At 34.4% G+C, this 13387-nt stretch overlaps 1 protein-coding gene across 11 annotated transcripts in view; it reads right to left on the bottom strand.

The window, feature by feature from the left end:
• Nucleotides 1-321: 321 nt before the first annotated feature.
• Nucleotides 322-13387, bottom strand: part of LOC106878228 (uncharacterized) — a 139120-nt gene continuing 126054 nt past the window's right edge. For all 11 annotated transcript variants that reach the window (XM_052971592.2, XM_052971596.2, XM_052971594.2 and 8 more), the window contains 2 exons: nt 8844-8954; nt 322-7917 (listed from right to left, as the gene is read on the bottom strand). In XM_052971592.2, the coding sequence (XP_052827552.1) occupies nt 7750-7917; nt 8844-8954 (279 nt within the window). In that variant the 3' untranslated portion in view covers nt 322-7749. The remainder of the gene's footprint in view (nt 7918-8843; nt 8955-13387) is intronic.

A 13387-nucleotide genomic window follows, 5' to 3' on the forward strand; every position in this document is an offset into this window, starting at 1 on the left:
AGCAAATAATGCGTTTACTGATTTCTATAAACAAGAGTTAGTATTCTTGTTAGATTCATTGATAGTTTTGAGTGAGGAAGCACGCAATAAGGCTGGAACACTACAATGTGACAAAGTTCCCTTACATCAATGAACTGCATGTGTTATGAATGCAAAGCATCTAAAGAGAGGGGGTCTTCTCTGATGATGAAAAACAACAGTAATCAGAAATTTCCGTTCAAATCTGAAGTATAGAGAATGAATAGGTACATTATTGTTTGGATTCTCTCTGTTCTGCTTGCAGCTCATAAATTATAAATAACATTTATTTTTTTCAAGTCATTTTAAGTCAAGAAAATATATAAAATATTTATTCAATATTTTCATTTGGTTTTATAAAACTTTTTGAAAACAAAAAGCAACTTTAAAAAAAAAAAATAAACAAAGAGAAAAAACAAACATAAATATGGCATTTTCCAAGCACTGGAAATATATATATTAAAAAAAAAGCAATTTTAAAATTTGCTTAAAAAATATTACTTCACACACAATTCAAATAGTACTAATAACATTTTTAATACAACAGTGAAGCATTTTCATGGCAATGAAATGACCAACAAGGAAAATCAAACCAGAGCTGAAAATTGTGCCATTTTATATTGTTTTATACATAATCATTATTCATTATGTGTTTTTGTTTTTCTATTTGTTTTTGGTATTTTCTTTAAAATTTTAACAATTTCTTGCGTCTGAAATGTTTTTTTTTTTTTTTTTTTTTTTTTTTTTTTTCCTCTGGTAAATTTGTGGCCTCAGTAATGTGTCATACAGAATTTCCATACACACGTTCCTATACTATCACACACACTCAGAATATACATTATATATTCACGCAAATAAAGAAAAAAAAAAAATCACAAATACAATTTCAGTCAAAAACAGACAAACATAGATAAAAATTCAAAAAAGTACATGTAAACATTTACAGGCAAATATAAATACAGGGGCAGACAGAGACAAACAGTCACACAAACACAGGAACAAACACCTTATACACACAACACAAATAAACGGAAATATACAAACAGGAAAATAAAAGCAAACAAAATAGATTGAATGTGTGTAAGCTTAGACACCAAAGTTAAAATGTTCGCTTTGTAACTATGGTTCTAGCTTTAAAATTACTGTGTGGCAGCACATTGGTAAGCTTACCCTGTAGTTGCAGGTCAACCAATGTCAGTGGAATTTGGTAGTCAGAAACTATATAGAAGTCCATCATACGTGTGTGTGTGTGTGTGTGTGATTATCATCATTTAGCGTCCATTTTCCATGCTGGCATGGCTTACATGGTTTGACTGGAACTGGTAAGCCAGAGAGCTGCACCAGATTCCAGTCTGTTTTGACTTGGTTTCTACAGCTGGATGCTCTTCTTAATGCTATTCACTCCATAGAGTGTACTGGTTGCCTGTTATATGTCACTGGCACAGGTGCCTCACATGTGCCACCAGCACAGCCCACAACTATGATTTTACTAAGCTCGACATATCTTCTCAAGCACAGCAAACTGCAAAAAGTGTCTCAGCCACTTACATATATATAGATAGATAGATAGATAGATAGATAGATAGATAACATTTAATATCCATTTTTCTGGGCAAGCATGGGTCAGACAGAATTTGTTGAAGCAGGTTTTTTTCTAGGGCCAGATGCAACTTATTATCACTAACCCTCACCCCTTTCCAAGTAAGGTAATATTTCCCCAGAGCCAAACATGTTTCCCCACAAAAGACTAAGAATGAACATCACTTCCACGACAGTGATATTTATTTACAACCATTATGTGATGTCAAGATAAGTATACACACACATATATATGCAGGACTGCTGATGTCAACCAAATTCTCTCACAAGAATTTGTTTGGCCAGAGCTACAGTAGAAGACACCTGCTTAAGGTGCACAGAGTGACAGTGGACCCCATAAAAATACACACAGAAATAGACACACATACACACACATATATAAATATATACATACACGGAAACGAATAATTTAACCTATCATGTTCAGTAAACAGTTCTCTCTTCAATTAAATTTTACAAACAGAATCAACAACAATATTGACTTGTCAGAGGATTTGAACTAATAGACAAAACAATATACACCCTTTGTATAAGCATCTATAATTGTTAATTACAGTTGAATAACAAGTCCCCTATTTAATGAAGTGGAAAAATATGGTGTCTGTCAGTCGAAAAGTCAAAGGTCTGTATTCTCTCACCGGTATTGTTCAGTGTTTGCTACAAAAACACTTCACTTTTGTAAACCCAGTCTCATTAACTGTACAGTGAGGAGACACATTTCACTACTGTAACTCAGTTAGCCCTCACAGGTGTAAATAAATACCATGGATGGATTGATACAGCATACTGCTGGTCAAGTCCACCCATGATATGCTTACAGAGTCCTTAACGTACATATTTGCCAGTTACATACAGATTAAATTAAAGAGACCTGTATATTTTAAACTGATTGGATCTAGTTCTAAATGGGGGCACCAGTTTTCATTTATGTTTTATGTAGTGTTTTTGGTACCGAAAGACTTTCAAACTTCGTATACTTATCTATTTTGTGTTATAGAACAGAAAAAAATTTTTGTATTCGAAGTTATTTCATGTAAAAAAGTGTCTTATTTCTATAATTTCAACCAATCACTGACAAGTATTCAGCTGTTTACAGTTACTCCTTTGGCAGTTTAAGCGGTGTAAAGCGTATTTAATCTCCATTATTTCTGACATTTTGCAGAGAGGCAACACACGTGTGTTCGTTTTCCTTCGTTTTATTTTTAATATAATTTCATTAACATCTGCCTGAACTGTATGTGTACAACATTTGCCCTAACCCTTCCCTCAAAAACCAGGCCTTGTGCCTATAATAGAAAGGTTTATTAGCTACTGCCAATATGCTTCAGCCATTTTTTGACAAGGAAATAATAATTTTATCACCACCAGAATTGTTTGAGAATCGTTTGTTTACGTAGTCAGCACTTAATGTATTCGGCTGAATGGACGTCAGTCATTGGTTGAAATTAGAGAAATACGACAACTTTAACATGAAATAAGTTGCAATATAATAATTTTTCTTAAGAAGACTAAGAGAAAAAGATGTTTTATATGACACATTCTACCAGTGTCCCAAGTTTCAAAGTGTTTCGTTAAGAAAATACTGGCGCCCCCGTTTTGAACTAGATCCAACTGATTTCCATCCACTTTTTCATAATGAACTTATTTCTACATAATTACACACACACACACACACACACACAGACTTATAACTAACAAGGAAAGAGCACATCTATGTCATGTGTGTGTGAGTTTTCTGTTCGTTCTTTTGTCCAGCTTCTGTTTTAACTTTTGAAACTTGTATACATATACATACACAAACACACATGCAGACTTTCATATATACATTTAATCTATGGGATCATGCTGCAGAAAACAACTGTTAAAATAGTATCAATGAAATGAGCAAGCTAAAAAGAAAAAAAAATGAATTAGAAAGGCATTGGAGGGGTGATGCATATCCTGCACGCAGATAAATTTTTTCACAAATTATAGTGTGCTGTTTAATTGATCGGAATTAAGCTTTGTAAGTGTTTGACTAAACTTGCTTATTGGGAAATTTCTAAGTTTGATCTAAAATTTTTTTTGAAGTGTCACCATTATAGGTATTTATACTCCAGTGAAATTAAGAAATCAACTCATAAATAAATGAAACCCTTGAACCCATCACTGTACACACACACACACACACACACAGTGGCATATCTATGTATGTCTTTATGTAAGTTTGAAGATAAATAAAACTTTCATCACTTCGAACCACTCACCCAATGAGTATTTCTGCCAAAATTTGATGAAAACCTGTTCAGCCATTTTCCAGTTATTTTGCAGACACTGACAAAGACGAGTGAATACAATACCCTGCTTTCACTTATGTACACAGGATAAAAATCTAAAGGAATTTGTGTTAGAACTTTTGTTGCAAACTAATTGTATTAGAATTTTGCAGTAATCAGTAAAGTTAACTCTTTTGATACCAACTTGTCTCAGACTGCCTCTCATTCTATTATAAAAATTTCCTGTCTTAAAGCTTTCCATGAAAATTTCATGTTAATTTATGTTTCAGATACCAGTTTGATAATGACAAAATTACTTTGCTGGCTTCTCTGTTATTTTCAAAATTATTATAAATAAAGGCAGTGTTGTTGGCACTCCGTCGCTTACGACGTCGAGGGTTCCAGTTGATCCGATCAACGGAGCAGCCTGCTCGTGAAATTAACGTGCAAGTGGCTGAGCACTCTACAGACACGTATACCCTTAACGTTGTTCTCGGGGATATTCAGCTTGACACAGTGTGACAAGGCTGACCCTTTGAATTACAGGCACAACAGAAACAGGAAGTAAGAGTGAGAGAAAGTTGTGGTGAAAGAGTACAGCAGGGTTCGCCACCATCCCCTGCTGGAGCATCGTGGAGCTTTAGGTGTTTTCGCTCAATAAACACTCACAACACCCGGTCTGGGAATCGAAACCATGATCCCAAGACCGCGAGTCCACTGCACTAACCACTGGGCCATTGCGCCTCCATTAAAGGCAGTGTAGTCTAACAGAAATATGGTAACAAATAAGTTAAACTCAAAGAACTACTGCCAATGTTTTAATTTCATGGGGTCAGAGGTTATTTCAAGCAATAGCAGCATTGCATAATGGTGGTGTTATTTTTTTCTTTTAATATCCTATGAAACGTTTTCGGTTTATTTTTATAGAAACTATCAGTTTTCCTTTTTCACAGCAATTAATATTTTCTTCCACTAGATAGACTTTGTATATCAGTTGAGGAGTTTCGCTATTTACAGAATTTTTTCTATGAATTATTACACACACATATATGTGCATACAAATATATTCATAAATACATATGTATATGTACACATATACATATATATATATATGTCTACACACACACACACATATATACACACAAACACACACACATATATACACATACATACATACACACACATATATATATACACACATATATATACACATACACAGATACATATAAACACACACACACATGTATATACATATACACACACATATGTCTGTCTACACATATACATATCTATACATATAAACATATCTTTATCTACACATATATATACATACATATCTACACACATATATATATATATATATATATATATATATATATATATGCAGGGGTTGGACAAAATAACAGAAACACCTAGCATCATAATTTTGAAATATCTATAAAACCATCAAAGGCTTGTTTATTTCTATGTCTTTTGATTTATTATTAGTGTTGCATAATATGTTTTGCTAAAATTGCTGTTTCTTTTCAGATATTATCAGAAAAAGGTAATTAAAATTCATTATGACAGATCTATCAGACTTTCAAAGAGGTCAAATTGTTGGTGCTCGTATGGCAGGTGCTAGCATAATGAAAACAGCCGAAATGTTTGGTGTATCAAGAAGTACTGTCTCAAAAATAATGACAGCCTTTGAGAAAGAGGGAAAAAACCTCCTCATCAAAAAACTCTGGAAGAAGACCAAAACTTTCATATAGGGACCATCGGACTCTTACGCAAATTGTTAGAAAGGATCACAAAAGTACAGCTCCCAAAATTACTACAGAGCTTAATGACCACTTTGGGAACCCAGTTTCCACAAAAACTGTTCACTTGGAGCTGCACAAAGCCAGATTTTATGGGAGGGCTGCAATCAGAAAACCACTACTTTCAAAAATAAATGTTGCAAAGCATTTAGTGTGAAGTAAAAGACCTACTGAATTGGTCCCTAGAGCTGTGGAAGAATGTTATTTTCTCAGACAAGTCATCCTTTACCAGATTTCCAACCACCGGGTACGTATACATGTGGAGACAGCCAAAAGAAGCATTTGACCCAGACTGCCTTCTTCCAACTGTTAAACATGGAGGAGGATCTGTGATGATCTGGGAGGCCATATCTTGGAAATCCACCAGCCAAATTGTTTCCTTTGGAAACAAGTCAAGCTTTGTACAAGTCCATACCTTGTAGAATTCAAGCTGTAATTACTGCTAAAGGCAGTCCTACCCCATATTAACATAAATTTGTCTGAAATTTTAAGGTGTTTTCATTATTTTGTCCAACCCCTGTACATGCAAGCATACATATATGCATACGTACATGCATACATACATGCATACATACATACATGGATACATACATATATGCATACATACATATATACATACATATATACATGCATACATACACACATATGCATACATACATGCATACACACATATATGCATACACACATATGCATACATACATACATACATACACACATATGCATACATATATATATATATATATATATATATATATATATATATATACACCCCACACACAAATACATATATATACATACACACAAATATATATATATGTACACATATTTATACATATATAGACATACATATATATATACATACATATATATATACATACATATTTATACATATATACATATTTTATGATTTCACTTAGGCATAGTAATACTAATAACCAGTTGTTAGAACTCAATAATGCTCCAGAGTAGTGTCAGGTGATTACAGAGTATAATATTAATGAATGACAAAAGAACAGAGTTACATAATCATCTCCATTAGCTTACACCTGTAAACTAATGAAGGTAATTAGGTAATTCCTATGCTTTTGTCAATCAATTATATATACACACACACACACACACACACAAATATATATATTGTATATGTATTTCAGCCTGATAAGTAGTTAGTGGAGTACCCCTCATTGGATAATTATTATTTCCAAGGATCTGCTGGCTAGGAAACATATGCTCCATTCCTTCAATTTGGATTTTTTTTTTTGCATTCATAGCAACCCAAGTTACTAACTGTGAACTATGAAAAAAACATTTTTCAGCTTATTGAACTTCGATATGGGAAAAGCATACAACCTTCTGCACCAATAAACCATCATTTTCCTGAAAGTTGTTTTTTTTATATCTACCACGGACAGCTTAAAGCTTTAGATCCTAGATCCTTGGATCTTACAATTACATATCATTATATATATATCGAGAGTGACATTGAACAGATGGATATTGGATATCCTAAGAAGTGACAGAAGACTTAAAAAGCCAATGTATTTATAAACTATATACATAATAAAAATATATATTAAAACAAAAAGTACACCCTCTTGATATAAACATTATTATATTATGCTTATCATATTTGATAAGTCTACAGATATAAACATTATCAAGCTTCTCATATTGTAAATTCAAGTAAGGTTAATGTATTGTAATATACAGAAGCAATAAAATGCATATACATGATACTCTGTTTGCAAGCAGTGTTACAAAATGATAAAAAGAACTCAATACAAAGTAGAGTAGCTAATTTTTTTGTTTTTGCTATTGTTAGTATTTACCAAAACATTATTTTTCATATTTTGCCGATTTGCCATCAGATGACTGCCTCTTTGGCTTGAAATTTGAAATAATAGAACAGTAGGCAAATCTAACAATAATATTATACATGTGTGTGAGTGTTTGTAAGTGTGTATATATATGTATGTATATGCATTTCCCTCTTCTTGCTGTCTTGGTAAAAATACTCCCATTCGTGTCTGGCTTTTTGTGAGTACTGTACATATTGTCCAACAAAGGACACATAATCAGGATTTCTTCGGACAAAGCCAAAGATGAAGATAACACACTTTATCCACGGAGCCTTGAGGAAAATGACCAGAACATTTACACTGGTACTGATTGTATTCATTCTCTATCAGTTGTGTCGACAGACCGTGATAAACAGAGCATGTAGCTGACATCACAATATAATTCTGAAAGGGAAACAGAGAAAGAAAAACAGATGACAACATATGAAACAGTAAACACACATGAACAAAGCTTCTACATCAAGTATAGGCAACATTTTTTTCCCCCAAGGAGTGGTTCACATGAGACATGGTGTATCGTTCGGTGAGCTATTATCTTTTATCTTTTACTTGTTTCAGTCATTAGACTGCAGCCACGTTGGGGCACCATCTTCAAGGGTTTTACTCAAACAAATCGACCCCAAGAATTATTTTTTGGAGCCTAGTATTTATTCTATTGGTCTCTCTTGCCAAACCACTAAGTTACAAGGATGGGAACACATCAACACCAGTTGTCAAGTGTTGGTGTGAGACAAACACAGACACAAAACACACACACACATATATATATATATATATATATATGTACAATGGACTTCTTTCAGTTTCCATTTACCAAATCCACTCACAAGGCTTTGGTTGACCTGAGACTATAACAGAAGACACTTGCCCAAGGTGCCACGCAGAAGGGGCTGATCCCAGAACTATGTGGCTGGGAGGCAAGCTTCTTTCCACACAGCCATGCCAGTGCCTACTAAAAAAAACTAAAGGTAATTTTTCATTAGGTGTTCAGAAAGCCCATTATGGCTGCTCAACAAGATAGCTTAGTTTGCAAGAAATGGTAGTTAAATCTCTGTCTGTAAAGGGTAGTTTTACCTACACTCTCTCTTTTCAGGCATCATGCATACAGGCACTGTGTGTAATTACAGATATCATGCATACAGGCACTGGTAATCACAGATTTCTATAGCAAAATCTAAAGATTCATCATTTTTTCTTGAGAAAGATCCAACAGTAGTTTCCCAAAATACAGAGGTCTCAAAAATACAGAGTGACCAACCATAATGCCAACTGGAGAATAGTAATCTAAAATTAAGTTATATAGTACTTACTTTAAGCGTGTCCTGAAGTGGAGCCCATATTGTTGAGGTCACCTCCTGTCCACTTGAGTCATGCCTGGATTTGTATTTACATTTGGAAAGATCTCCAACTCCGGGTGGACCCTGATAGTATCAACGATTACAATGGAAATTAATATATAAACACACACATATACACACATGCACAAATATTATATGTAATTCTTTTTTGGGACACTGGGTCTTGAAGCATATCCCATAAAGCCATAAATAACATCATCATCATCATTATCATCATCGTTTAACGTCCGCCTTCCATGCTGGCATATCATCATCGTCGTCGTTTAACGTCCGCTTTCCATGCTAGCATGGGTTGGACAATTTGACTGAGGACTGGTGAAACCGGATGGCAACACTAGGCTCCAATCTGATTTGGCAGAGTTTCTACAGCTGGATGCCCTTCCTAACGCCAACCACTCTGAGAGTGTAGTGGGTGCTTTTACGTGTCACCCACACGAAGGCCAGTCAGGCAGTACTGGCAAAGCAGGTAAATATTGGGCTGAGAAACCTTTTTTGAAAGGAAAAGTTGAAGGCTGGGAATGTTCCCAAAGTGAATTATTTCCATGTGTGTGTATGTGTGTGTATACATATAATACATAAACAGACACACACACACACCTCAAAACTAAATAGAGACCCCTCATTATACTGTTTCATATTGTTTTATCATTAAAACTACATAACATATGTCTACTAAGTAGTAGATCATGCATTTAAATGCACCAAATCACATTATTTTGTTCTTAGAAATAAATCTTTCAAAAATAGCATCTATTCTCTTTTAAAATATCTGTGTATGTGTATACACACACACGCTTTATATTCCAAAGGTGACAAGTTCAAAAGAGACTATGCCCAGCCACTTAGAGTAAAGTACTCAAAGGTAAATCTGAGTGTGAATAAAATGTTCAATCCATAATCATTACAAAATATACTTTGACTAATGGTTATGAATTAGATATGTCATATATATATATATATATATATATATATATATATATATATATATTTATATATATAATAGAAATATGTTAAAAAAACAAAATAGAAACTACCCGTGGAAATGTAAGGGGAAAGTAAGCAGAAAAATAAGAGAGAATGCACATTGGAAATCAAAAAGAAGGTAAGGCTTTTTATGAAAAGTAACAATATATATATACAATTAGATGAACTGAGGTAGGAATAAAGGTAATAAAAGTCATTATTGTGAGTTATCAAAGAGATTTACAAGCATACCGGTTTCGTAATAATACTAGTCATTGCTTTGAGTATACACCGAATTCTGAACGGTATCAAGTCTATTAGTCCCTTAGTGAAAAGATTATGTGTAAAGGAAGTAAGTAGATCTGGATTTGTAGTGTGAATGGTGTATGGGATGTATGGGGGTTAGTGATATTAAATGGAAGATTAGTGGTGTTCTATATGAGATGTTATGTGTTTATATTTAGTTGAGGAAGATATTTATTAATGAAAATTGCCTCTTTATTCATTCTTTGTTGTGTTGATGTGTTCTGTGAACATTGATAGAAGGGAAAAATTAGGAAATTAGGATTAAGATTCCTCGCACACCTTTCTATGTGTCCACTGACCTGTATCTGTCTGCAATGTGGGTAGCAGATTTGTTCTTTGTGGAGAGTAGTTCTTCTACGGAGTGATATTCCTGTTTGGCCAATATAGTAATTACTGCACCCTAAGCATGTAATGGCATAGATTAGATTTTCCGAGGCACAGGTGAAATTTGATTTAATCTTAAAGATTTCACCTTGTTTAAAGTGGAACTCAGAACCCTCCAAAAGGTGGGGGCAAGTCCCACAGTTAGGTCGACCACATATTTTTACTTTTGGTTCTGTTGTTAGTGGATACAGTCTTGCGCTGGTTAATATTTTTTTCAGTGATTTAGGTTGCATTTTACTTTTGATAATTTTGTGTGAGTCTAAAATTTTGTTCATTGTTTTATCTCTTGTGAGGATGAGAAGATTTTGGATGATAACGTTAAAGGCTTCGTTGTTTCTAGGGTTATGCGTGGAGATGTATGGGAGTATTTTAAAGTCTGGTTTAGTATTTTGGTTGACTTCCCTTAATGTTTGTATGTCTATTTCCTTTGCTCGTTTAATTCCATCATTTATCAATGATGTTGAGTAATGTCTCTTGATTAGTATTGATCTGAGTTGAAGGAGTCTTCGTTCACGAGTATCGGAGTCTGAAACTATGGTACAGATTTTTTTTCGCTAGATTATAAGGTATATTAATTTTTATGTGTTTGGGGTGGCATGAGTTAAATAATAGGTATTGTTTAGAATCTGTGGGTTTATAGAAGATGTCTGTTTCGATGTGGTTATTGACTATTTTAATTAGGATGTCAAGAAAAGGGAGTTGTTTACTGCTGTGTTCCATAGTGAATTGTATGTTGCTATTAATATTGTTAAGCATTATTTTGAAATCGAGGAGTTTGTCCATGCTGTCGTTCCAAAGTATAAAGCAATCGTCCAAATACCTCTTCCAGTTCTCCTTTAAATAGCAATGAAAAGAGTTGCCATATTTTTGTAATGATGAATGATATATTTTCAGCTCTAGGTAACCCATTACAAGGTTCACAATCACTGGTGCAGCTCGGATTCCCATTGCAATTCCCTATTTTTGTTGATAGTAAGCTGTATCGAACATGAAATAGTTGTTCAGTAGGATGAATTTAAGTGCTGCGATTATAAATCTGTGGTTGATGCGCCCTGGGATCTCTTGTGGGTATTTTTCTAGCCAGAAGGAGATCGCTTCTATACCATAATCGTGTGGGATATTGGTGTACAAATTCACCACATCAAATGATACTAACAGGGTTCCTTCACTTATTGTCTTCGGGAGGTGGTTTAGCATATATCTAAGTCATCCCTGATGAAGCTTCTCACATATTTTAGAAACGGTTTGAGCAAGATGTCAAGGAAGTTGCTCAAACGGTGGGTTTCACAAGCAGGGCCAGCAATGATGGGTCTCAGTTTGAGGTCAGTAGGGGGAGGAATATTAATGCAGAGGCTTGAAGAAACTTTGCAAGCTTTACAAATATATATATATATATTGGAAGGCTTGGAGGTGATGTACAGGAATTATATATTAGAAATAAATTAAGGCACTCAGAAATCAGGATGATTGTACATTTACAGATTTATATTAATATGTCACATGTTTTATAGATCATATAAAGTGCTTTTCACCTAGTCTTGTAGGATTTTCAAATTTTGATTTCACCTTGGGCTGCTGTCTCTTTTTATAGTTTTATTGAATGTGTAGGGGTGGAGAGAGAGATATATAGGATAGTAAGAGAGGGTGAGGAATGGAGGGAAAAGTGAGAAAGAGAGAGAGAGAGAGAGTGTGTGTGTGTGTGTGTGTGAGTGTTTTTGTGTTGGTGTGTGCGTCCATGTGTGTGTGCCTGTGTAATTGAAAGGAGTGTCAATGGGAAAGAGAAAAGAAGAAAATTGTGTTTACAGTTGGTCAGTTCTTTCAATGACAAGTTTATTTTAGCCTTTTAAAAAAAATGGCAAAACCAGGTGGCATTGGAAGAAAGTTGATTTTCAAAAAAAAAAAAAAATCTTTGGTATCATTGTCCAGTAGGAGAGAGTGTGTGGGTGTGTTTTTATGTGTGTGTGTGTATCTGAAAGGAGTGTCAATGGAAAGGAAGGAAGAGGAAGGAATTGTGTTTACATCTATACAGCTGGTTAGCTAAAAAAAGGTAGGAGAGAAATATGAGAACCTAGGTAACTGGGTTCAATTCTAGTTGGTATAAAAATGTCCCACTATCTGGGTTTCTTGCCGTTTTTTAGGCTCTGTTGTTCCAAATTTGAAGAACCTAGATGGGTTGTGATCTTCATGTTTTCAGCCATTCAGTTTCGGTGAGAATTTTGTTATGAAGTATTTCTCCATATTTTTCCTGAAGGACGTATCGTTTCTTAGGCATTTATAGAAGGGAAAGATCTTAAATTTTCCTTCCCCACATGCTTCTAGGTGGAATTTTCCATAGTTCCTCCTGTCAGACATGTCAGTGAATTCTGGCTCATTGGCATAAAGAATTTCCAGTTTCACCTATATAATTCTCCTTGCATTTGGGGCAGGTTATGTAGTATATTACGTTCCACGTCTTGCAGTTCATGTCTGCATTTACTTTGAATGTGTGACCACTTTATTTTATTTGTTTGTTCCCCTCTATATATTTGTAGATGGGGTTGCTGCAGATTCCACTTCTACCATCTCCACACTCTTTTACGAAGAATTCGGTTTTATTCTCTGATGAGAATTTTGTTCTTGTTAGGTGTTTCTTTAAGTTTTTTTCTTGGCGTCTACAGTTTTTTTTGCAATATTTGTTTAGTAGGTTTCCCATTTTGGGGCTTTGTTGGATTATTGGTAGGTTTGAGTGTATAATGTGAAACATGTTGGTGATTGTAGGGTTGTGTGTGTTAATGAAAGGGATGATGTTTTCTTTGTTTTTCATTTTTGGTGTTCTGAGTTGTGTGATGTCCAACTTTATTGCT

Source organism: Octopus bimaculoides, chromosome 11 (genome assembly GCF_046866305.1).
Source record: "Octopus bimaculoides isolate indiv1 chromosome 11, ASM4686630v1, whole genome shotgun sequence".
NCBI lineage: Eukaryota > Metazoa > Mollusca > Cephalopoda > Octopoda > Octopodidae > Octopus > Octopus bimaculoides.